Source organism: Macrotis lagotis, chromosome 2 (assembly GCF_037893015.1).
Source record: "Macrotis lagotis isolate mMagLag1 chromosome 2, bilby.v1.9.chrom.fasta, whole genome shotgun sequence".
NCBI classification, from domain to species: Eukaryota; Metazoa; Chordata; class Mammalia; order Peramelemorphia; family Peramelidae; genus Macrotis; species Macrotis lagotis.
The window spans coordinates 230914430-230940780 of NC_133659.1; the positions used below are offsets into that span (position 1 = coordinate 230914430).

At 33.7% G+C, this 26351-nt stretch overlaps 1 protein-coding gene across 2 annotated transcripts in view; it reads right to left on the reverse strand.

The window, feature by feature from the left end:
- LOC141514351 (myosin-2-like) overlaps positions 1–26351 on the reverse strand; it is a 125739-nt gene that overhangs the window by 18416 nt on the left and 80972 nt on the right. Inside the window, exons 1-14 of one of the 2 annotated variants that reach the window (XM_074225117.1) lie at positions 12884–12904; positions 12608–12670; positions 9739–9970; positions 9508–9651; positions 7538–7694; positions 5595–5622; positions 5400–5508; positions 5202–5294; positions 4491–4554; positions 4239–4337; positions 3749–3852; positions 1617–1755; positions 1296–1414; positions 1057–1206 (exon numbers count right to left, since the gene is read on the reverse strand). The exons of the other annotated variant lie outside the window; for it this stretch is intronic. Of the exons in view, the coding sequence (XP_074081218.1) occupies positions 1057–1206; positions 1296–1414; positions 1617–1755; positions 3749–3852; positions 4239–4337; positions 4491–4554; positions 5202–5294; positions 5400–5508; positions 5595–5622; positions 7538–7694; positions 9508–9651; positions 9739–9942 (1410 nt within the window). The 5' untranslated portion in view covers positions 9943–9970; positions 12608–12670; positions 12884–12904. Of the gene's footprint in view, positions 1–1056; positions 1207–1295; positions 1415–1616; positions 1756–3748; positions 3853–4238; positions 4338–4490; positions 4555–5201; positions 5295–5399; positions 5509–5594; positions 5623–7537; positions 7695–9507; positions 9652–9738; positions 9971–12607; positions 12671–12883; positions 12905–26351 lie in introns of those variants that run through there. 2 annotated transcript variants of the gene reach the window in all.

Consider the following 26351-nt stretch of genomic DNA (forward strand, 5'->3'; position numbering starts at 1 on the left):
CAAAAATTATAGCATTAGCATATTATATTCATATTACATGATATATAATATGTATAATATATTATCATATATTATATAGTATTCTATTATTCCACTCTTAAGCATCTGTACTTTAATTTATAAAGTAGATATTAATTCAGCCAATACAATTCTCTTTTAGGCCAAGCTTATGTTTCTATGGCATGAGAGAGCTCCCAATGTTGAGATTCCCTCACACATTGAAAATCCATCAATATCTAGGAAACATATAGTTTTAAAATGGTTGAGGTCACTGAGAGGTTAAATAACTAGAACAATTTTTAATATGGCCCCAAGGATAGACTAAGAATTAGTCTTGTTGCTAAAGAAGAGGCGAAGTAGACTGGTCACATAGTGATGAAATATTTTTGGTCTACTGATCAATGACACAAAAGGAAAATTTTAAATAGTTTTTGTCTTGTTTAACCCCCTTTAACTTCTGCAGTGATTGGCGCAAAGTGGTGCAAAAGGTCAGAGAGGGAAAGCAATTAGTTTTAAACCATTAATAAACTTCTGGAGAGCAAGGATTATCTCTTATTTTTCACCTTATTGTTAATGACTAGAAAGTGCTTGGCACCTAGTAAGAAATGTTCAGTGAATTGAATTGGATTGATTTGTTACAAAGGTCCACAATGATCAAGGTCTACCAGTTTATTTTTTTATCTATGTGCTGGCAATACACAAATTGATCATCGTTTTGACTTCAGACTTCAAAATTATTCTGCTGTGTTTTAGTTTTTACCTACTTATGTATTCCTTCAGAATCCATTCTAGGATGTCTTGTCTTTTAAAGTATACTTGACCATTTTAAAATTGTCAACCTTATCTTGCATGGAGAGCTTCAGATTCGACTATAGTGCCCTACCAAGGCTTATTCAGTTTTGCTCTGAACATAAAGGAACTTGTAGAATATGGTATTTCTAGAAATTATCTAATCATTCTCTTTTAAATCATAACCGGGGTAATCATAAAAGGACACAGATAGTCTCTGAATTTATTGCCATAAATTTCTCCTCTGCCAACTCACTGTTAACTCACATCAAAGATCTCGAAGCCAGCAATATCCAAGACACCAATGAAATACTGTCTGGGCTGCTTGGTGTCCAGTTGCTGGTTGATACGAGTGACCATCCACAGGAACATCTTCTCATATATGGCTTTAGCCAGAGCACCTACAGCATTAAGCACCTTAAAGTACAAAAATATAATTCCTGTAGTTAAGGGGAAAAATGTAAAGGATGTCCAAATCATTTGTAATTAACTTGTTAGGCACATACTTGCTCTACAGTCTGGCCTTTAGTGACATATTCATTGCCAACTTTCACCCTTGGATAGCACAATGCTTTGAGCAGGTCTGCAGAATTCAAACTCTGGAGATAGGCAGCTTTGTCTGCAACTATGGGGGAAAAGTGAGAGAAAAAATTTATAAATATATATATATATACACACATATATATATATATATGTACATATGTGTATAGACACATATACCAATGAAGACTGGTATCTACACCATGGTGCTTCTCTCTAAGCTCAAAGATAATAGGAAATAAGAACTAGAATTGATTTCAAGCAACTTAAGAGGAACCAGGGAATACCTTCAGTGCCATCTGGTTCAGCTTGTTCCTCTCGCTGCTTTTGTTTGAATTTCATGTTTCCATAATGCATGACAGCCCCAGTAAGCTTGTAAATGGACACTTTTTCATCAGATGAGAAGCCCAAAATATCAATTGCACTCTGTCAATAGAATCAATGAGATAAATATAAGATTAGCATCTGAATTAATTGGTTTATTTTCATTTTCAGTTGATAAAGTATTGATGCATTAACTATTTCCCAGCTTTAGCTTTAGCTAAAGATCATCCCTTAAACATATATCAAGAATTAAGCTGAAAACAGCAAAAGGATACAATGCTTTAGAGAATATGTGAAATAATAATTATTATTATTAGAGATTCCTTGCTGGCAGTTGAAGTCTAGTGCCTTGTCATGTTGTAGAAGAACTTGCATTATCAAAGGCTATACCATCAGCGTATTAAACCTTGGAAGCTTGTGCTAAGTTGAAAAAGCTTTGTAAGCAGGCTTAACTTGAATAAGCATCAATTATACCATATGATCGTGTGACTCATCATAAGCATTCTAATCATGATTTTTGGTGTGCTCCAAATTACTAATAATTAGAGAAATACAAATTAAAGCAACTGTGAAGTTCTAACTCATATCCATCAGATTAGCAAAGATGACCAAAAAAGGAAATGGCAAATGCTAGTGCAATTATAGAAAAATAGTGCAATTTTGAATTAACCATTCTGGAAAGCAATTTGGTACTATGCCCAATAAGTCATTAATGCATTAATAATATTATGAGAATTATATACCAAAGAGATCAAAGAAACATAAAATGATTCATGTACAAAAACTATTTACTAAAACATTTTTTTGGTAGTGAAAAGGAACTGGAAACTGCAAGTCATGGTCGTTAATTGGAGAATGACTGAAGAAATTATGGCATTTGAATGTCATAATGTAATGTTTTTGTTCTGTAAGAACAGATGAAATGGTTGGTTTTAGAGGAACCTGATGAGATCTTTATGAACTAATCAAGAGAGAAATGATCAAAATTAGGAGAAAAATTGTTCAGTATCAACAATAACTCTAAGAAAAACAATGTTAAATGGCTATTATCAATATAATGACCAATTATGATTCTAGAGTACTAGTGATAAAGCATACTTTGCATTCAGAGATTATACTCAAGTTGTGGAATGAGAAAAATATTTTTGAATACAATCAATGTATAAATTTTGCTAGTACCCAAGCTTTTTTTTCTTTTTCTGTTTTTTTTTTCATGATGGGGGTGACAGGAAGATAGGATATTAGAGAAAGTCTTCTCTAACCCTCAAATTATTAAAGAACAGAAAGTCAGAAGGAGTTACAGGTGAACAGACAGCCCTTAAAGGCTATATGTTGAAATTATTAAATAGTTAAAAAGAAAATTAAACTCTACATAATAGAGAACTTCAGTTTACTGTACATGTCCCTCTTTCTGTTCTATTCTGCATGTGGAAATATTAATTTTATTTTATTCATTAAATTGAGAATAAAAAAGTTTGCAAAGCACACAATCAATGTATGGAGACCATCTGATAAGATGTGTAGGAAACATAATCCAAATGATTGAAGAGAATAATAACATACAAAATTGTAAAACTTCTAAAACTATTTAACTTACAGTTTATATTTATATAGCATTTTAAAGTTTTAAAAGTAAGTTATTCACAGTAAACTTATAAAACAGAAAGTACAATTATTATTATTATTATTATTATTATTATTATTATTATTATTTCTATTTTAGTAACAAGGACTCAAAAGTGCAGAGAAATTAAACTCTCAGGGTAGAAAATCTCATATCTCAGGTAAGACTTAGTAATTCAAATAACCTATTACTAAGAACAGTACTATTTCCATTGCAGCACATATTTTATTATTAAGAAGTGATGTAGATACAGGAGAAAGGAATTTCATGAAGGGTTTAGATAAATGTAAATGAAATTTGGATTTTTTTTGAGGGAGGTAATGCTTTCCTCAACCTTTTGAGGTTGAAAACAAGGACAGTAATATTCATACTTTAGTCACTTCTTCCTGTGACAGTCAGAGAAAGAATACTTAATTTGTTGAATTGCGAATCTCACTTAGTATGTATTTACTTTGATTCTTAAATACTTACATCAGTAGCCATCAGTTCCTCTTGGTCATCAATGCTGGCAACAGAAATCTCTCCTTGACTGACAAATGGATAATCATATGGGTTTGTGGTAATCAGAAGCATCTCTGTTGAAAGGCAATTGACAGGATTATTCTCATAAAAAATCAAATATATATATACACACACATACACATACACACACACACACACACCTGAATACATGCACTGTATTATACCATACACATGCACATATATACATATACATATACATATACATATACATATACATATACATATACACAATTGATATAATCAGAGATACAATAAGTTATTAAAGGAAAATAAGAATGACTGAGAAGAGAGCCTAAACCCATAAAGGTTGATGTAAGGTTAATCCTCCTCTACCTCTCTCTACAGAAGAGACTGAGCTATAGCTAGATAGGACTTTGGACTAAACAAGTTCAGCAATTCTGTTATTTAATATAATGAAGGTAATTATGAAATGTCTTACCAATTAGTTCTGGCTTTTTGTTTGATGTTATTTGATAAAAAATGTGATAGCTTCTTTCAGCCTTTAGCTGGAAAGTAACTCTTGACTTCTCTAGCAGATCTGGAGAGACAGGGAAACTGAAATTAGTCAAAATTTAAAAGTGACTTACAAAGCTTAATTTTTCAAACAAAAAAATTACAGAAATAGTAAATGGAAGAGATTTTGAAATATATTTAGAAATCAGTTCAGGATTAGTAGAACCTGGTAACTTACAAGTTTCAATGTCTGCTGAAGCCAGTTTCCCTGTGGTATTGAAGTGGATCCTGATGAACTTACCCTGGAAAAGAAAAAGAATAATATGTCCTTGTTTTTATGTAACATCCATCTCTGAGTAGTTCAATACTCATTATACTTGCTATCAATTCCATAAATATTCTCATGTTGTAGGAAAAATCTGAATATCCCCTATTTGTAAGGTTTGTATTTAAACAGTTATTAAACATGGTAAAAAAGGCAGCTAGGTGGTACAGTAGTTAAACACTGAGTCTGGAGTTAGAAAGACCAGACACGTATTAACTGTGTGACCTTAGGCAAGTCACTTAACCTTTGTTTGTCTTAATCCATTGGAGAGGGAAATGGCATACCACTACAGTATCTTTGCCAAGAAAATCCCATGGACAGTATTGTCTATGATGTCACAAAAATAGGATAGACTTGAAAACAACCTTAGATATTGTAACATACTGGAGGTTATATAACAAAGTGGGCAAAATTAAGAACAAAGTTTTACTTTATTTAATATGTTAATAATACAGTGTTAATAATAGTTAAGTAACTCCCATAATGCCATGCTGTTACATCATTAGAAATAGGGGGTATGCATTTATATAACTAAGAACCATACATAGTGTTGCAAAATTCTGAGTAACGTAGTTACAGAGCTCACATTTTTTAGAGATCGTTAGTATCCTCAAAGAGACTTACAAATCGAGAAGAGTTGTCATTCCTCACAGTCTTGGCATTGCCAAAAGCTTCCAACAGGGGGTTGGCACTTATGATTTGATCTTCTAGTGTTCCCTAAGACAACAATAACAGTAACAAGCTAGTCCTTATATCAGAGACACCACACAAACACCTTGGTGCACCAGCAGAAACTTGACCCTGATTTGTCCACAGTCCTACCTGCATCTTTCCTTGCTCTTCCTTCTTCTTCTCCCCAGTCACTGCAATTGTTGCAAAGTACTGAATGACACGTTTCGTATTGACAGTCTTTCCTGCACCAGATTCTCCACTGCCAAATTCATAGAAAAGAAATGGTCAAACTCTCAAACAATTTTAAGCAATTCAATAACCAACTCAAGCATGACAAGTACTTACGTGATCAAGATTGACTGGTTCTCCCGATCTGGGAAAGAGAAAACAATAATAAACTTAGCTTTCAAAATAAAGTAGCCTTAAAAAGTATTCTTAAAAGTAGTTTATTTCCTTTTGTAAAAAAAAATCATTGAATTACAGATCACAAAGAGGAGATATGTGGAATTTTGTGGTGCTCTTCCTCTCATAAAATGACCTTTAAGAGGAGGAAGACAAGATTTATGCCTCATTTAACTACTCATGTAACCTATTGATTGTTCCAGGATCTCTGCTATATCATAAAAAGTCTAATATCACTATTCATAGACACAAATGATGATAATGAAGAAGATAAAACCTATCTAATGGATACAAGGTGGATTCCTTGAAGAGTGCTTTCATGTCTTTGCATCATTGGCACCTAGCACAGTGCTTTATGAAAAGTTCATTTTAAAATGTTCTTTTATTAAAACATTAACTCTGATTTTAAAAGGTACTAATAAATCACATTAAGGTAAATAATTATGTTAATCAAAATTAGTTATTTAAAATTATTAAAATGCACTTAATCATTTTAAAACCTGTCATAAAACCAGCATTCAATGAATGTTTAGGGTCCCTTATGTCAAACTGATCAAATATTATCTTTTTTGCTTTCTTCCGATCCAACAAGCATATAATTAGTGCCTAATAGATTGATAAAGATGTACTAGAAGACTCTGGGAATGAAACAAAACCCAAACAAAATAAAATAAAACAAAAATTGGCTCTGTCTTTCAAGAAGTTCATATTCTACTTGTGTATATGCAATAACCTGTGGGTAAGGGAACAGCACTGGAGGGATCAGGAAAATTGGAAATATTACATGAACTGAGACTTGAAGGAGCAGAGGAAATTGAACATGGTGGTGGTGAGTTGGGAGTGCATTCTGGGCATGGGGGACAACTCATTCAAAGGCACAGAAACAGTGGCTATAATGTATTGGGGAACAGCAAGTTTTGTCTGGAACATAAAGGGTATAAAAGGGAGGAATGATAACTTTATTATATATTTTAAATGAATAGCACATTGTACATAATAGATTTGCAGTTTCATGTGCAGTCACGTTTTTATTATACTGTGTTATGGAAAATCCATAAATCAAAAAGAAAATAAATATGAATTTCAAACAAAAGAAAGAAAAAGAGTCCCATGTACAATAATCTAGATAGTATGTCAGAACCAAATTTTTAAGTGCCAGGTTAAGGATTACCTACCGTCTCTAAAGTTATTTTTAATAGATACTTCTAATTCAATTATTAAATATTTATCCAGCACCTCCAATGTTTTAGGTACTGTGCTAAGTACTTTCAATAGTGTTTTAAGGTTTACAAAGAGTTTTAAGAGTTCCACATGAGAGAGAATATAAATATTATTATCACCAATTTTCACATTAGGGGACCTGAGATTCAAAAATTATATGCTCTGGCCCAAATAGCTATTGCATTTGAACCTAGGTTCTAACCCAACTTTTCTAAATCCAGATGGCCTATTGCTATTTTAGCAAATTAATAAGTTTCATTCCAGGTACTTTAAGCCTTTGAGTAGTGATACATGAGAAATTCCCTTAATCTTGGATGTTTGTGCCATTTATTGCAAATATTTGTTGCTGTTCAATTGTTTTCACTTATGTGTAGCTCTGTGATCTTATTGAGTTAGGTGATTTGCTCAGGATAACATAGCTTGTAAATGTCTGAGACCAGATTTGAACTCAGAAAGATAACTGTTCCTAATTACAGACCTCGAGCTCTCCTCATTATGCCACTTAACTGTCCTTAATTATTATCTTATAATTATTGCTTTAGTTTCCATGTCCTAAAAGGTATGTTTCATTTCCAAACACTTAACATTGGTTCTGTTCTAGATCATTTTTGAAATAGGACCTTCCTAGTGTTCCACTGGTATTTAATAAATATTGACTCACTCACCAGTTAACATGAACTGATAGGCATTATCAGAGATAGAGAAGATGTGGGGAGGGGCCTCTTGTCGCTTTTTGCCCCTGTAGGCAGCCACCACCTCTGGGTTATATACTGGCAGCCACTTGTAGGGATTGACAGTGACACAGAAGAGCCCAGAGTAGGTCTGTGCAAAGAATGAAGAGATAATAATCTTATCAATATTTTTAAATGAATGGGAAAAACACTTTAAAAGGAATTTTTTTTCCAAGGTAAAAGTATTTTAACTGTATTATTAGCAAACAGAGTAAAGAACATATTTTAAAATCATTATATGTCAAATAGTTCCTAGCATAGTGCCTTAAATATACTTTATACTAGCTCATTGATAATTCTTACTAAAACCTGAGAAGATATTTTGAGTTCCTTTGGAATTCTGCAAGTCTTAAATCCAAAGGGATAAAAGCTTTGTTTCAGAAAATAGATGGGATATTCCTTTTAGTAGAAGTCTGATATAGAACTAATGTAGTTTCTCCTTTTTACCCCTAGAAATCACAGAATTACAGTATCTCAAAGTTGGAAAGTCTATCAGATGTCTTCTAGTTCAATCCATACATGAAGGGCATTTAGTAGTGAGCATTGGATTTTGAATAGGTGGGCCTGGGTTAAACATCAGCTTTGTTATTTACTACCTATGTAACCTTGGAAGAATCATTTAGCCTACATTTCACCTACACCTTTAAAATGAAGTAACTGGAATAGATATCCTCAGAGGTCTATTCTATCTCTAATACCACGATCAAAATGAACAAAAATTTCACCTATAGCTGCTTGAAAATTTCCATTACATTCCACTTTTAAATGACTCCACTAACATATTTTTCCTGACATCAAACATAAATTTATTTTTTTGACACTTCCATTGATTCATTACTCCTTGTTTTGCCCTCTGGATTAATTGGAATAAATTTAATTCCTTTTTAATGTGATAATCTTTCCAATAGTAAAAGATAGGTCCCAAACCCTCCTGTAAACCATCATTTTCCAGGATAAACATGCCCTCGGCCTTTAGTTAGTCCTCATGTATATATGTATTATATGCAGTCACTATGCTGACTACTCTTCTCTGGATACCCTTCAGTCCCTCAATGCCTTTTCTAAAATGTCTCATCAGAACTGAATGCAAACACTAGATGACATCTGATTAGAATTGATGTGTATAGTAGTATTATCTAATCTCTAGTCCTAGACATTGCCTCTCTTAGCACAATCCAAGATTGCATTCACTTTATTGGTTCCCATCTAAAATACCAGTTTTCTGATAGCTCTGTTGTCAAGCAATATCTACTACATCTTGTACTATTAAAGTTTAATTTTTGAAATCATATAAGATTTTACTTTTGTCCCTATTGAATTTTATCTTATTAGATTCATTCCAATGCTTAGTTGCTGAGGTCTCTTGACTCTTCACTGTTTGTTAAAAGTCAGTGTCATCTGCAAATTTGCCTTTATTCAAGCATCAAATTTCTCTAATTAGAAGTGGTCAAAAAACCCTCAAATGATTTCCATGTTTAGTTCAGCTGGCAATTAGGAACTACTCAAATGCTATTCATGTGATCTGTAGAAAACCAGAGGAAATATTCTTTCCTTTAACTAATGAGACAATCATGGGGAGGTGGAGGTCAGGTTGAGGGTATGCTATGGGCTTCCAAAAGCCATCAGGAAAAGAATTCTAACTTGAGAGAGTATTTGGAAGCATTATCACATTTGGAGTTGTCTGGATTTAAGTTCCATCCTTAGATGCTGATTCTTTTTATAATTATTTCTTAGGGTTTATTAGTTAAAACTTTTCACATAAAATTCTAATTATAGGTTACTTCACTTCTTGAGAGCTGTAATAGTCCTCTTTGAACTCTATTTACAAGGTCACATGAATGAATTTAGAATTGGGGCTAAGACTGCATGTGTTCTAAATTGCAGACACTTTGAGATAAACTCACATAGATCATCCAGGCTGCATAACGCTCTTTGAGGTTATATAGGACAGCAGGTTCATGCAAGTGAGTCATCATGGCCATGTCCTCAATCTTGTCATATTTAGGAGGATTCATGGGGAAGATTTGATCTTCTCGCACTGTTAGTGTCTGAAAAGTAAGAAAGGCATAAGTTCATATGGATTAGGAGAAAGAATAAATTGATTGTAATTTCAGAGTGGTAAGATTTTTACTTACTGCTCCACCTTCTGTTTTTACTGTCACCTTTCCTCCTTCCCGGCTTTGGATGGTGCTTTTTACAAAAGATTCCTTAGGTTCCACAGCAAAGACTGATGTCTTGGCATCAAAAGGCTTGTTCTGAGCCTCAATACGTTCTTTTTCAGACTTTCGTAAGTAAGGGGCCGCTTCTCCAAAAACGGCCATTTCATTGTCTGAACTCATGGCTACAATATATTAGCCACAAGGCTTACTAAAAAGAAGATATATAAAAGTCATCATTCAGGATTTATTTTTCCATATGTATGCATGTTTTCATTCATACACTATTTGCCAGGGACTAATAATTAACTATGCTATTTTAACTGAAACAGTTGAAAGCTCACATTTTCTGTCTCATGACATGTGAACAAAACAATTATTAAGATACCTCCCAAAAGTGTAGAAATTTAGAGTTTTTGTAGTCCTTCAACTGAGCTTAACTTCCTCCCTTAGAAGGTTATATCCTGACTCCTGGACATGACCTGTGTTCTTGTATTTCTCATTCCCTCTAAGGAAAATCTTCCCTACAGGACATTCATAATGTCCCTTGGTTTCCATTTTCACCATCCCAGTTCAACTGATTTGGGAGTATATTTAGTATTTCTTGCCTCAAGAGGAAAAATGGCTAGTCATGTCTTATCCTTTAAGAAACATATTAATTCCTTTGTGTGTGCTTGTTCTGAAAAATAAAAGTATTTAAACTTTTTCTACCAACAAAAGATGTTGTACATTGATGCTACTATCTCTCCTAGAAAGTTTCCTTACCAAAAAAAGCCTTTTGATTTCATCTATATGCAAGCAGAGAATTCCTCTATATCCATGCTTTTTATTTTTTAACTTATTGTTTACCCACAATGGGTCTTCAAACTCTGCCTTCCACAAGATGGAAGTGCTAGATCTCAGTTCTAGAAGCACTGATTGGGTAAGTGGCTTATTTAGGGTCATTTCCTCTTCTCTAGAAACGAAACTACAAAATGGTATAGATACTTTTCCAACAATACAGATTTTTTCAAGTGATTATTCTTAAGTCTTTTCTCTTTAATTGGAAAGAGCACTGAATTTAGAGCCAGAGGACTTGCATTCAAATGAGAGCATTGTTTTGTGAAAATGACTTCTGGGTCTCAATTTCTCATTTACATAATAAAAGAATTTATATAAATGACATTTAAAGTTACTTCCAATTACTAATCTCCATCAGATTGACTGGATGAGTCTTGTATTTCTGCAATGCATGTTATCAACCCCTCCTCCCTGTTTTTCTCCTTTCTCTCTTGGACTTGCCTTAGATTTCCATGATTTGAGGGTATCATAGTTACACAGTGCTTTCAATTCTACCCCACCCTTCAGGACACCACTTGGAGTTTTCTTGGCAAAAATACTAGAGTGATTGCCATTTCTCCCTCCAGTGGATCCATTTTTTTTTTTCAAGGCAATGGGGTTAAGTGACTTGCTGAAGGTCACACAGCTAGGTAATTATTAAGTACTGAAGCTGGATTTGAACTCAGGTCCTCCTGACTTCTGGGCCGGTGCTCTATCCACTGTGTCACCTATCTGAGCCCAGTGGATCCATTTTTATCAGTCAATCAAAGGTTTAGTGATTTGGCAAGGATCATAAAGCTAGCAAGTGACTGTGACTGAATTTGACCTTAGGTCTTCATGAACTCCAGGTCTGTGCTCTATTCACTGAGCCTCTGGCTGCTTCATCATTAGGCTAGGATGTCCTTAATCCCTCACACACCTTATACTTCAAAAACAAACTTTCTAGTCAAGAAAACTGATTTCTGCTCTCAGCTTTGCCAATAAATACCTATAATGTAGATAAGCACTTAAATTCTCTCAATGACTTTTTTTGAAGGAGTACAGATCTATGATTCATCATTATAGTTTTCTCATGAGGAAATTCTCTCTAATGATGCAAATCAACAATAGCTCTAAAACTTTTATACCTAGAAAGTTATCTGGACACTGAGGTTTTAAGTGACTTGTACAAAATCACACAACCAATCTATGTCAGTCAGGTAGTATTTGAACTGAGATCAATCAACTGCCAAAGACTATTTTGGCTTTCAAGTACTATATTTATATGATACCTCATGGTTACTTTACATATCTATCTCTGATCTTTAGAATATCATTTTAAGGTTGGTATTTCAACCTTTTGAGAAGATTGACTCAGTCTTCTGGACTTGCTTAATATTGCAGAGTTGATAAGAAATAGAGTTGAAATTTTAGGATGAGTCTTCTGAGGAAGAATACTACCACATTATTTCTATAACAGAATTGCTTGAAACAGATTTAACTCACTAGTCTAATAATGTCTTCTTTGAAATTGAGAGTTCTTCACTTCATAAGAGTTTGTAATGATTAATGAGTATACTGTACACTACAAAAACTTCCCAGTTCTAAGTCTCCATGAGAAACTCACTTAGGATCATAGAATTTTAAATCTGGAAGGTACTTTATAGATTTTCTAATGTCTTCTTCCATTCATTGGAATAGGCAAATTGGAATAAGTTTCTAAGTACAGTCTAATCTGAAGCAAAGTTGATTAATGCATTTTTAAATTAAATGCAGACTCTTCCACAAAAGGGAATTTTTAGCATGGATCTGTTTTGTAGCTAATATGCTGAAAACTATTCCATCTTTGCACAGATGATATCTCATTTCATCAACCGTCTAAGCAATCTGCTGGAAAGAAAAGATCCACTTTCTAGTAACTTGTCTGAAGCAGAAATTGGAAGGCAGAGATACTGAGATAAGCACTTTCTAGAAGGTTGCTAAGTTACATAAATCCCATCTGGGAGCCTCTCTTAATACCCTTCCAGTGATTAGTAAATCAAGATCTTACCTCTTATGTTAAGGAAGAAGATGAGAAGAAGGGAAGAAGATGTAGACTTGAAGCAGGGCAAGACTGTAAAAGAAAATATATTATATAGTCATTAAAATCTCCTTTTTTCATGTATGAATCCAAGGTGACTAAAGACACAATGTCAAAAAATAAATAAACAAAACCCCCTACAGATAAGAACGGTAGTAATTTTATGTCTCAGCTAAAACTAGGATGTGTGGCTGTGTGGTCCCTTAGCTTACCCTCTCTGTGAATCCAGGTCCTTGTCACACTTACCTTGGAGCTTTTTAAAGCAAGACGAGTCAGACTCATTCCAAGAGCTCTTTTATAAGGATAGATATGGAAACAATGCAGCTGCCTGTCCTTTCTTAAGTCAAAAAAATTGCTTGGCAAAGCTTGTTTTGGCAATCGAGAGTCCAAGCATAATTCTCATTCATATTAAGCATGTTTGGATATAATTAGACATATTTTTCTTATTGAGTATGTGAATAAATCTCCTCTGAATAATTTAAGAGGATGATATGAAAGGAGGAACAGGGTGATGAGTAAAGAAATAAATGTGGGGCCAAAATACCTAGGTTTTATCAACAATTTTGCTTTTATCTTGCCAGATTTTTTTAGATATACCATTTATATAAAATTTACATTGCATTGGCAACTTTATCGTTGTATTGGCAAGCTATATATATTTTTAAAAATATCTTTTTGATGTTGATCAGTCTGACTCCCTGGGTCCAGCTTGGCAAGATTTAGCAGATCTTTTCCCCCCGATTTGTGGAAGGAAAAGAAAACCACCTCCATTTGTTGTTTAAATCTTGAATGAAGCCAAATATTTTCATCCTTCATGAGGCTTCCAGGAATGTCCCTGCACAAGTTTACTCCATCCCTGTTCTCCAATTGGTAGTTCATTCATTCATTTTAGTATGGGATAATTGCACTTACTTATAAACTCTCCTACTGAATAGGGAAGGCTGAAGCTGGTGTATTACTTGGAGCTTCTAAACTGAAATTTTCTAAATCCATTGGGTGTCCTCACTATAACATGGAGCAAATATGGGAAGTCCTTGGGAGAGGGAAGTCACCAGACTGAAGGAGCAAAGAGTCCACAGATCAATAATTGGATCAGGACCATGAATGGTTGCTCTACTTTCAACCTGGGTGAGATAGGGTGATATATAATCTCAAAAACATAGGTCCTCTTTCTCTTTTTTCTATATATACATGCATCTATGTGTATATTTGTGTACACATGTATATATTTAAACATGTATATGATGCATGTATAATTATATATAGATAAATTTTATACTTATATATTACATAAATACATATATAGGGGTTACTATAAGGAAGATATAAATGTATTAGGTTTTTTTTTTGCAAGGCAAATGGGGTTAAGTGGCTTGCCCAAGGCCACACAGCTAGGTAATTATTAAGTGTCTGAGACCGGATTTGAACCCAGGTACCCCTGACTCCAGGGCCGGTGCTTTATCCACTACGCCACCTAGCTGCCCCAGGAAGATATAAATGTAACAAAGACCTAATTCCTCTTTTCAAAAAGTTTGCACTCCAGTAGTAGAAAAAAGATAAGTACACAAATACCTATGAATGCTATAAACATTCAAAAGACAGAGTGATTACTCCTGCCTAGAGGAGATCAGAGAAGGCTCCATGAAGCAGTTATCATTTCATGTGGACCTTGAAGAACAGACCAAATTTAGACATTCAGAAATGGAGGGAAAGGTATTTCAGGAAAAGAGAATAGTATGAGCCAATAAGAGTATAGAGGCAAGAAAATATGGGGCATGTCACAAGAATAGCAAGCAATCAAATTTTGCTGGAGTATGAGATAGATATAATGGAGAGAAAAGGAAAATTATTGTTTTCAGTTGTTCGATTCTTTGTGATATCTTTTGACTTTAGTTTGTTTTTTCCTTTTGAGATTTTCTTGGCATAGTTTTTTTTTTCATAGAGTGGTTTGTCATTTCCTTCTGCTGCTCATTTACAGATTAGAAAACTGGGGCAAACAAAATTAAGTCTTAAGGTCATATGTCTAATAAGCGTCTGAGGTAGGATTTGAACTCAGAAGGATGTTTTCCTGATTCCAGGCCCAGTAATCCATCCATTGTACCACTCAGTTGCCTATAGTTGGCTATGAATGTTCAGAATTTCATATCACCACAATGACTTAAAAGTGCTTTTGAATTCTTTTGGATGTTTTGCATCTTTTGAATGAAATTTGTTACAATCCTCTTCAAGGTACCAGAGTGAAAAAGGAAATAATGTTAGAGCTGTCTGCTGTACCTAATAAAGTAACTGCATGTTTGATTGACATCTTAAACTAAGTATATTCAAGAAAGAGTTCATTATCTTTTCACCAAACTTTCCCTGATCCACATAACCCATTACTATAGAGTGCAACACTATTTTCAGACTCACAATCTGGGAATTATCCTTGACCTTACAATCTCTCGTCTTTTCTCCAGTTCCCAATATCCAATCTGCTATCAAGGGCTAAAAAAGACTTCATCTTTGCAACATTTCTCAGATACACTCCTTTCTCTCCTCTGATATGGCCACTACTCTAATGCAGGCCTTCAACCCCATGCCTAGTTTAATGCAATAACCTGCTGGTTGGTTTTCCTCTTCAAGTCTTTCCCCTCTTCAATGTATCCTTCATTCAGCCACCAAAATGATTTTCCTAAATTGCAGCTTGAACCACATCTCTCTCCTCAATAAACTCCAATGGCTCCCTATTGCCTTTAAGATCAAATAAAGGGACACCGAGGTAGCACAGTGAATAGAGCACCAGCCTTGGTGTCAGGTGGACCTGAGTTCAAATTTAGCCCCAGAAACTTGTTACTAGCTGTGTGACCTTGGGCAAATCAATTAATCCTGTTACCTTACAACCCCCCCCAAATCAAATCCAAAATCCTTTGTATTCTAAGTCTTCTATAACCTAGCCCCCTCCTACCTTTCCTACCTTAGACACTGATACTGGCCTCCTAGATGTTCATAGACATGACATTCCATCACTTTGCTCTTGGCCTTATCTCTACTTCCTGTATCTGTAGTAGTCTCCCTCTGCAATTCTGCTACTGACTTCCCTTTCTTCCTTTAATTTCCAACTAAAATTTCCTCTTTTAAATCCTAACTTTGCTTTTCCTTTCTCCTCTTAAATCTAGTGCCTTTTCTCTGTTAATTATTTCCTACTTATCTGATTATATATTATATCTATATCATATTTTCATTTTGTCTTTCTCATTAGATTATAAGCTCCTTAAGATCAGGAACTATCTTGCCTTTTTGACTGGTGTAAAGTGGTCACTTAATTATTGACACCCAACTTTTTCTTAAAGACTCCAATGAAGGGCAACCCATCACCTTCCTAGACAGCCATTAAAATCTATCATGTCACCCTTAAGTCTTATTTAAACTAAAATCTTTAGTTCCTTCAACTGGTATTGATACTTATATAACATGTTCTTCAGACTCCTCATGATTTCCTTTCCTTGGAAATATTCCAAATATTGTCAATATCCATCCTGAAATATGTTGTCCAGAACTTTACACAATCCTTCAGGTGTTCTTTAGTGAAGGTAGAATATAGAGAATCATCTCCATTATTCTTGTCACCTTTATGATAAAGCAGTCTAAAAATTAGAAAGTATATTCATTAACATACTTCTCTAAAATTTCCCTAGAATATAGAGGTGAACCTAAGTTCTTAAAGGCTGTGTCAACAGAACATAAGCTTGGGCAAAACATAACAAAAGGAAAAGGCTTTAAATACCTTCCTGCTAGGAAACTGAGCCCCTAGAGACCAGTCTAGTTAGTTATAGAAAGATCATTACTAGTAAGCTAGCTACTAAGAGACAAATTCTTTGGACATGGCTGTCTTTGAAACAAAGAAAGGCACTAAATGGTCTTTAGTTCTATTTAAATTCCCTTCTATCTTGATAGGATAGGGAACTAGCAAGAAAAAGAGGATTAAAGTATGGAAAAGATTACCTAGTATTTAAACCATCTATAAACATGAATTAATGCTTCATTATTACCACTGTATTATTAAATATTACTTTTATGTAAGATCTTTGTATAATGACCTATTGGTCAAATTATAGAGGAATTGACACATTATTAGATTACCCATCATTAAAAGATTGTCACATTATTGAGGATAATTGACACATTAGAGGAACTAGTAGCTATACTGTTTCAGTACTGATATTCTTGCTCTAAAAGAAGCCAGAAGATATAAAGAATATTCATCTAAATTGTCTGATGGTGAACAAAAAAATTGATTTTATTGTGTACCCAAAAGCTACAAGAAATGTAATTTCCCTGGTCATCTTACTACTCACAAGGAGAAGCATAAGCAAAAGAGATCAACATGGAAATGTTAATTTATTAACAAACATAGTATTAGAGGTAGAGATAATATCTATAAAAACTCTAAAATACTCTAAAATCAAGAAAGGGCAGGAATTCTTTTTGTTCTTGTCTTATATTCCCAAATCTTACCATATTGGCTTGAATGAAGTAGGATCTTAAGAAATATCTGTTAATCTGAGGTTTTGCTTTACACTCAGAAATTTAACAAAGATAAAATATTGGGAGGGTTGTAGATAGAGGAAACAATAATTTGTTGCTTGAAGAATTATTTATTCATACAATAATTTTGGAAAGAAATTTGAAATTTTGAAAATAAAGTGACTGAAATGTCTAAATGCTTTTACCCAGACATTGCAGTACTAGGCATATATATATACCCCCAAAAGTCACTTATAAAATGAAAATCACCATATGTAACATAAAAAACTTACAGAATCACTTCTTTGTGATAGGAAAGACTTGGAAACAAAGTAGTTGCCCATTGATTGGGCAATAACAAAACAAACTTTTAAAGTTAAAGTAATGGAATACTACATAAATGATGGATATGATGAATACAGAGAAGCAAAAATATACATATATGAACTGAAGCAGAATGAAGTAAGAAGATCTAAGACTACAATATGCACACTGACTACAGCAATATAAATGTAAAAACAGTCAACACAAGAAAATAAAAAATGAACACTGAAAAATTTCAAAGAATAAGATTGTCTTCAAAGGAACAATATGAAAACATCCCCCCAATTCCTTTGCAGAAGAGGGGGATGTATGAGTATAGAACATTGCACATATTTTCAATTTTTTTGATGTATTGATCAGTTCTATTGTTGTTTTTTCTTCCTATTCTTCTTTCTCCTTAAAAATTCTTTGCTATATGGAATGGCTCTTTAGAAGGGAGAAAAAGAAGAAATAGAGAATTTAATCATTATAAAGAGATAGCTAAGATGCCTTTTGAAAAGAAATATTTGTTAAATTGAATTGAATACTTTGACAGGAAGTCAGCAGATGCTTTGTTACTCAATGACATCAATGGAAAACTGAGGTCTTCAAGAAGACAATTAGAAGATTCTAGACATGGATGACAAATCACATCACAAAATAAATTTGGCTGTTAAAACAGAAAGCAAAGGAAATGAGTGATTTCTGAATCAGCTCTCTGTATGTAATTATCCTATTGACTAGTTAGAGAAAAGATAAAAATCAAAATCAAATTAGTAGAAAGGATATAATGAGAAAATCCTCTACAAAATTATGCCATCTCTAGTTCAACTTAGTTTCAAAGTTCTTAATTGAAAAATAGAACTGTCAGCAGTCTGTATGTTGAATATTGTTTATTCTATGCATTGTTATCATCCATTACAGTAAATCAATGTAATAAGAATTGACTTATAGAAGTTTATTTTGATGGTAATATAATTTTGAAAGTGCTCAGTTGTGCCTTTTTTCTCACAATGTGAAAAAAAAACCATCAGGAGGTGAGATTAAATCAGAGTCCTGTCCCAGCCTTTTCCTACAAGGCTGGATGTAGGTAAAGTGATGCTCTGGTGGGAATGACAACTGAGTAGTGAAGTCAGCACCACCACCTTGGGTCTGGACTCCTGCTCTGTCTTCTGCCATCTCTCCTTTTGTCTTTGGGTAGCCTCTAAGCAAAACACCAGTCCAGACTTATTGTTTGTCCCATCATATCTTGACCATTGAGTCCCTCCATGGCAGCCTGTAGGCTTGTAGGCTTCATATTCAACGCGTGTACACCCTTTGAGGTATCCTGAGCACTGGTCCAGGTTGAGGTGGATGTTCTTGAACTCCCCAAACTCTACAAAATTGTCATGGATGTCTTCTCGGGTGGACTACTAATGGACCCCGGTTACAAAGACAGTCCAGTCCTCCACGGAGCACTGTGGCCCAGGCTTGTCCCCATGTCCTGCTCCACACTGTCATAATCCTCCCACATTTGGCCCAGGATCCATCCTCTGAGCCGAAGTCACGACCCTTGTGTTTCTTGGCCTTCTCCTTCAGTTTATGAATAATCTTTGGAGGGAGGAGCTGGGTCAAGGAGAGCTTAGGAGGCCTCTCATTCCTAAGGTCGACATAGTCATCTGGGCCTGCTGGAGGAGGAAGCAGGAATTAATTTTCAATGTTTCTCCAAGAATGAAAATTTCCATATTAAACAAAATCACAACCAATTTTATTTTTTAAAAGCAAATTAGAAAATTCATCAACTGTGCTTCCATATGTCTATTTTGTATGCTCATAAACTCTCTGAGAATAATCTATGCATATGGCTAGAGTTCTTTCTGAAAATTTAAGAATGGGACAGGCAGGCTTTCTGTAGATCTCTAATTCATACCACAACCATAAATTGACCAAAATTTAAGAAGAAAACAAGATCTTGCTGGGTATAAAGGAAAAAATGAAGACTAAAATTTCTACTCTAGTGAAATGTTTTCTATGTCCCTGTAATAGGGCACCTGTTTGTCATTAATTGAGGTTCTACAGCATGGATTCAAGTGCCTACAGTGATGGGGTAAGGGAGCTGTTTTTTCCTTAATGAAAGAAAACTCCTATGAAATCACGTTTGTGCCTGTAATCTATCAGGTAAGTTGAATTTGTAAGTAAAAAGAAGTGTTACCAAAACAACAGGAATAAGTAGGCATGTTAAGGGCAGCTACAGGTGGTAGTCAGAAATGGGGAAAAGGAGGAAAGGGAAGAAAATCAGCATGGAGTCTTTTCAATGAAATCTCTGACAAGAGAAGTGAAATGAGAAACTTCTCTACACTGATCAACATGTAGTCTTTTAAGAGTATGCTGAAAGGAGACAAAGTAGCTAACAGCTACTTATATCACAGATATGTTCAGATTTTTTAAGATTCCTTGCTAGATGCAAGTTTAGATAATTGTTCATGATCTATGTTAATCAAATTGTTCATGATAAATGGTAATCAAATTTATATAGAGTAATGTTTTTTCAAATGACTTTCCAAGTGTGACCAAAGATGCCTTGTGCAAAGTCCAAACAGTAAAGGGAAATAGTAACTTTTCAGATCGCCACATGTAGTTAGTTATAGGAACATCCCATTGAATTAGTTCATCATATTGTGCCTAGAATTAGATAGGATATTATATTTCATCTGGGAAGTTTTAAAGCACTTTCAAAGTTACTTGTTTGTATTATACAAAATCCCATCTTTTGAAAACAAATATTCTGATCTTTGCACGAATCACATATAATAAAACATTATAATCCCCAAAGAATAAAAATTGAAAGTGAACAAAATGTCAATGGAGATACTCATATGTTTATGTAGATAATACTACAAACATGAAGTGTGTAAGATATTGCAGAAAATATATCATTAATGAAATATATGAATAGATAAGGAGCCAGGACAAGAGCAACAAGTCTGCATTGATATTTCTGAAATATTAATAAGCATATCATATGGTCTCCATAATGTTGGGTAAGTTCCTTTAGGGAGGATTTAGGGGAGGACACATGGACAACAAGCATTGCAGAAAAAGATATTGTTGATGGTTTATAATCTCTGAGATCCAATGAAATATCAAAGTTCCAGGAACTAATGACTATTTACAAATGCCTGGCTCACTCAGGTAAAAGACAAAATATTGTAAAAAAATCTTAAAAAAGAGTAAGAATAAAGACAAAAGAGAAACAGTTGAAAGAAAGATGCCTCTCTTTTGGAAACAGACTTTCTGTCTTTTCCTTCTTTAGATAGGTACCATAATTTATTCAGCCATTTCCCAAGTGATGGCACCCCTTCAATTTTAAATTCTTTGAATCTACAAAAAGAACTGCTACAAGTATTTTTGAACATATTGGACTTTTCCTATTTTTCATGATCTCTTTGAGATAACTAGAAGTAGTATTGCTGGATCAAAGGGTATGCACAGTTTGATTGCCCTTTAAACATAGTTCCAAATTGTTCTCCAGAAGGGTTAGATTAGTTTAAAACTCAATCAGTAGTGCATTAGTGACCCAATTTTCCCACATCCTCTCCATCCCTGATCATTTTTCTTTTTTGTCATCTTAGTCAAGTTGTTAGGTGTGAGTTGGTACCTGAGAGTTGTTTTAATTTGCATTTTTATAATCAATGATAATTTGGAATATTTTTTCATGTGACTATAAATAATGTTAATTTCTTCATCTGAAAACTGCCTGTTCATATCCTTTGATCACTTATCAATTGGAGAATGGCTTATAATCTTATAAATTTAATTCAGTTCTCTATATGATGTAGAAATGAGTCTTTTATCAGAAACACTAGCAGTGAAATTGTTTCTCATATTTCTGCAGTCCTTCTAACCTTGGTTGCATTGCTTTAATGTGTGTAAAATCTTTTTATTTTAATATAGTTGAAATTATCCATTTTATAATTTATGATGTTTTCTATCTCTTGTTTAGTAATAAACTTCTACCCTCTCCATAGATATGACAGAATATGTCTTGTTCTCTTATTTGGTCTATAGCATAACCCTTTATGTCTAAATCTTGTACCCATTTTGACTAAGGTGTGAGATGTGGGTCTTTGCCTAGTTTTTCCCATACTATTTTTCAATTTTCCTTAGACTTAGTTTTCAAATAATAAAATATAAGAGGAAATGTCAGGATTTTTTTAGAGAACATTGAATTTAAATCTATACTTTTCACATTCAGAAAAAAGCATAGAATTCAAGGAGGATTTTGTACTTACATTTTCTAAAAATTTTCATACTAGAATTTATTCCTTGATATTGGAAAATGGTCATAAATGAATATACCTAATCCATTGAGATTCAGAGCAAGAATTAAATCAGATTTCAACTGAAAGATAAACAATATACATTGATGAAACACTTATTGTTATGGATACTGGGAGTACAGATGAAATACATAAGCATTCTTTCCATCATTCATTAAATAATTTCATTATGTGTTTTTTTTAATCTGCTAGTGCAAATGGCTTGAGTTGATAAAAATGCGAATACTTCTCTTTATACCTCTTAACATCAGTTTTATTTTGCTTTTGTTTGTCTATGAACTAATTTGATCAAAATTCTATCAAGGTGGAAAGAATTTTCCAACCAGAGATTTCTCTGCAATGGTAAAATTACAAATAAAAAAATATTAAAAATAAGACTTTGGGGATAAACATTAATATCAATCATTATACTTGCATTTAAATAATATTACTTCATCAAGAACTAAAATCTTTTCACAGATTTTTTGAGAAATATTCAAACTTGTAACGTTCTATATTTTATTTCAAAAGATTTTAAGGGGATTATTTTTTTCCTATGAATCCATTTTTAGCTAAAAACCAAATACCAAGATAATCAAAAGATTGTCAGTAGTATCATAACACAAAATCCCATCTTTTGAAAGTCAATGACATTTTGAAACATCATGAGCTCTAAAGAACAAAAATTGAAATGTTGAAAAAAGCAACATGATAAATCCAAGTAGTTTATAGCATATCAATTATGAAGATGACTTGTGTGCAAAAAAAGAAAAGAAAATCATTAATACAATTTCCAACAGAGAAGGAATAAGAATAGCAATAGATAGACATAACAAATAGATCTAATCTGTAGTACCTATAAAATATTAATATGACAAGAAGAAGGTCTTCAGCAATTGAGTTTTGCTTAACTATATTATTTTTTCTTATAAGGAAGGCTTCCATGGAGCTAAAAGGGATCCTAGAGTAAGAAAGCTAAAATTCAAACAAATATTCTGACTCTTAAATTCATTGTTCTTTCCATTACATCATGTTGTCTCTCTCAAAATCCATTTTAAAATTATTTCATTTTTCCTCAATTATTTATAAAAACAATTTTTAACATTCATTTAAAATTTTTAGTCCAAATTCTCTCCCTTCCTTCATCTCCTCCCTCCTTCATTTAGAAGGTAAGTGATTTAATATAGATTATACATATGCAATTATATAAAATATATTTCTGTATTAGTCATATAAAAGAAAATATTGTCAATTTAAGAAAAATAAGGAAAAGATATGCATCAATCTGCATTCAGACTTCATTACTGTATCATTGAGAATAGCTAAGTCATTCACATTCAATAATCATGCAATATTGCTATTATTATATTCAATATTCTCCTGGTCCTGATCAATTCACTTTGCATCAATTCATGTAGATCTTTCCAGGTCTTTCTGAAACTATTCTGCTTGTCATTTCTTATATCATAATCATATACAACTACTGGTTCAGTCATTTTCCAATTGATGGATATCCCCTCAATTTTCCAATTATTTGCCACCTCTAAAAGATATAATGCAAATAGCAAATTCCATTATTATGCACTTTTGTCTCCAACTATAAACAGAATATTTTGCTCTAGGAAAAGGAAACAATACATTATTAAAGAAGGTAAATTTGTTCATAGTTATTATCTTAAATTGATAATTTTCAAGAGACCTTTGTCTCTTCCAAAGCACCTGCACTTCCTCAAAACTATTTTGCTTTATTTTTTAGTTTTTTTTTCCATTCCAGGCAACTAGTTCAAGTGGTGGCAAAAATCAAAAACAAGGCTGTGCTCCAAGGAGAGGAGGTATTTTTAGAGCCTGAGGAACAAACTTTTTTTTTATCTGAAGTAAAGGATGGTAATGCCATTCAAAACCCTAGTAATGCAAAGGAGTGAATACCTGGCACAGCTTGTGAAGCATACTTCTAACGAAATGTGAACCAAATGTCAGAATGGCTGTGAAATCAAATGCTATGCATATTCAAGTCATTCTTCTGAGCCATATTAAAAGTTAAAGTACAAATCTAAGGATGAATGTTCTTGCTTTTCATTCCTTAAACTCCTCATTCACTTGAATTTTTTTGCTTTGCTTTCCTTGCACTTCCAGGCTGCAATTGGACCATTTAATTCCTAGGTCTTGGCTTTTCAGAGAGAATGGAGGGATAAAGATTTAAAAAATTGAAGCCAAAAGTTATCATTTCATTTTGTAAAAGTGATATTGGTTGGAAAATTTTCAATAGTATGTTAAGATTTACATATAGAAATATTTGACCTAAGATGTCAAAATACCCCACACTGAAATAAAGCCAATAAGGGACCTTAAAGGTCATCTAGCCTAAAATCCCCATTTTAGAGATAATAGAAATTGAGAGCCAGAGATAGTAAATAATTTGCCTAAAGTTCAACAATAGCAAAAGCTGAGATTTCAATGTATTTCATCTAACTTTAAATTCAGCATTAACATTCATAATATTAACTTATTTTAAGCTTAGGCACAATGAAATGATTCACATGTTTCCCTTCTCCTTTATTTGGAAGGAGATTATAAGAACAGTAGTTCCTTTCACTGGCTCTACCATTTTGTTCACCTGGGTCAGGGTAGGTATAGAGAAAGTCATTTCTCTTCTTAATTCACTTAAGACAAAATTTATTTTTTCCAAAAAGAATTTAATTAGCAAGTAAAGGAAAAGAGAGGAAAAGAGGTAAAGTATAAAATATAGAACTGATGAGTTTATAAACTCTTAACAAATTCTTTAAAAGACATGTATGCTTCAGACAACTTCCAGGGCTAATTGGCCCTCATTAACTTCATAAAATGACTAGCCACTATGTTTTCTTGGAAGAGTATACATTGTATTCTTAAGGGATACAATGCCAGAACACCCTTAATGTAAATATACAGACAAAAGGAAATTCCTACATTGTCCATGATTATAATTATATGGCTGAATCAAATATTGATCCTATTACTTCTCTGTCAGGAGGTTGTTAGCTTGTTTTACAATAAATCTAAAATCATGGTTGGTTGGTCATTGTGTTGATGAGAGTTCTTAACATCTTTCAAAGTTATTTTTCTTTACATTATTGTTGTTATTATATAAATTGCTCACTCCACTCTACAGCAGTTCAATAAAGCATTGTTTTCTCTGAAAGCTTTCTCTTTATCACTTCTAACAACAGAATAATATTTCACATCATTCCTCTATCATATTCACCCATCTGGTTGGTAATTCCTTTAGTTTCTTTACTACCACAAAACATTGCTATTAAAATAAGTATTTTTGATTATTTTTCCTCTTTCATTTGGGGTTATGGAAATTCTACCATTGCTTCATTGCTTTTTAGACAAAATTCAAAATGTTTTCCAGAATGCCTAGACCAAAAACTTATACCAACTATAGATTAATTGTACTCATTTCCCCATAGCTCTACAAACATTGGCCATTTTCTCTTTTTATTAATTTTGATAGTCAGATAGATATGAAGTAGAACTTTGAAGTTGATTTAATCTGTACATCTCTAACATTAGTGACTTGAAATATTTTTACCTATGATTACTGATAAATATTCTGAAAACTGTCTTTTGATGATTTATCAATTAGAGAAGGGGGTCTTTTTATTACAAATTGAATTTAGGTGGGGCAGAGCCAAGATAGCAGAGTGAAGGCAGCATTACCCCAGAACTCTTTCCCCCCACCTCCCAAAAAAACCAAAGATAGCCCTAGACAAAATTTAGAGGGGCATTTGAACCCACAGAAAGACTGAGTGATACATTTTCCCAGTCCAAGATAACTTAGAAGTTCCACACCAGGAGCAAGGGTTGGGAAAAAAAGCCACAGCCAAAACACAACCTAGACCAATCCAGCCTAGCCCAACCCAGCATAGCCCAGAGATCACCAGCAACCACTTGAAGAGGTGGTGAGAGACTGCTGCACCTGGGTGAGTGTGGAGTGAGGAGCTCAGACTGCAGAATCTGCAGCGAGTATCTAAAGAAAGCAGCCTGCACCCCCAGAAATGGTAAGGGAAGTCTGCAGAGATTTCTCTGCTCTCCCTGGGATAGAGTCCTATTTCCTGTTTCTCTACACTCAGATATTGCGGATCCCTCCTTATAGCCCCAGGGAAGAAGAAAGTGGGGGGGGGGGGGCATCTTCATATCAAAACACAGGCTAGAGAGCATAAGACCTTGGAGGAATAAAGGTCTCAATGGGGTGTCCCCTCCCAAAAAAAAAACAATCCCAAAGCCTTGGAAGTGCTGTAAATTAGTCTTGGACTGAGGAAATAAGTGAACAACAGAAAAAGAAGTATCTGACCATAGAGAATCACTTTAGTCCCATGGAAGAACAAAACACATACTCAGATGATGACAAACTCGAAGCTTCCATATCCAAAACCTCCAAGAGAAATAGAAAATGGGCTCAGACTATGGATGAGATGAAAAAAGACTTTGAAAACAATTAAGGGAGGTAGAGGAAAAATTGGGAAGAGAAATAAGAGTGATGCAGAGAAATCATTAAAACCAAATCAAAAGCTTGGTGAAAGATATACAAAAAAATACTGAAGAAAATAATATGTTAAAAACCAGTT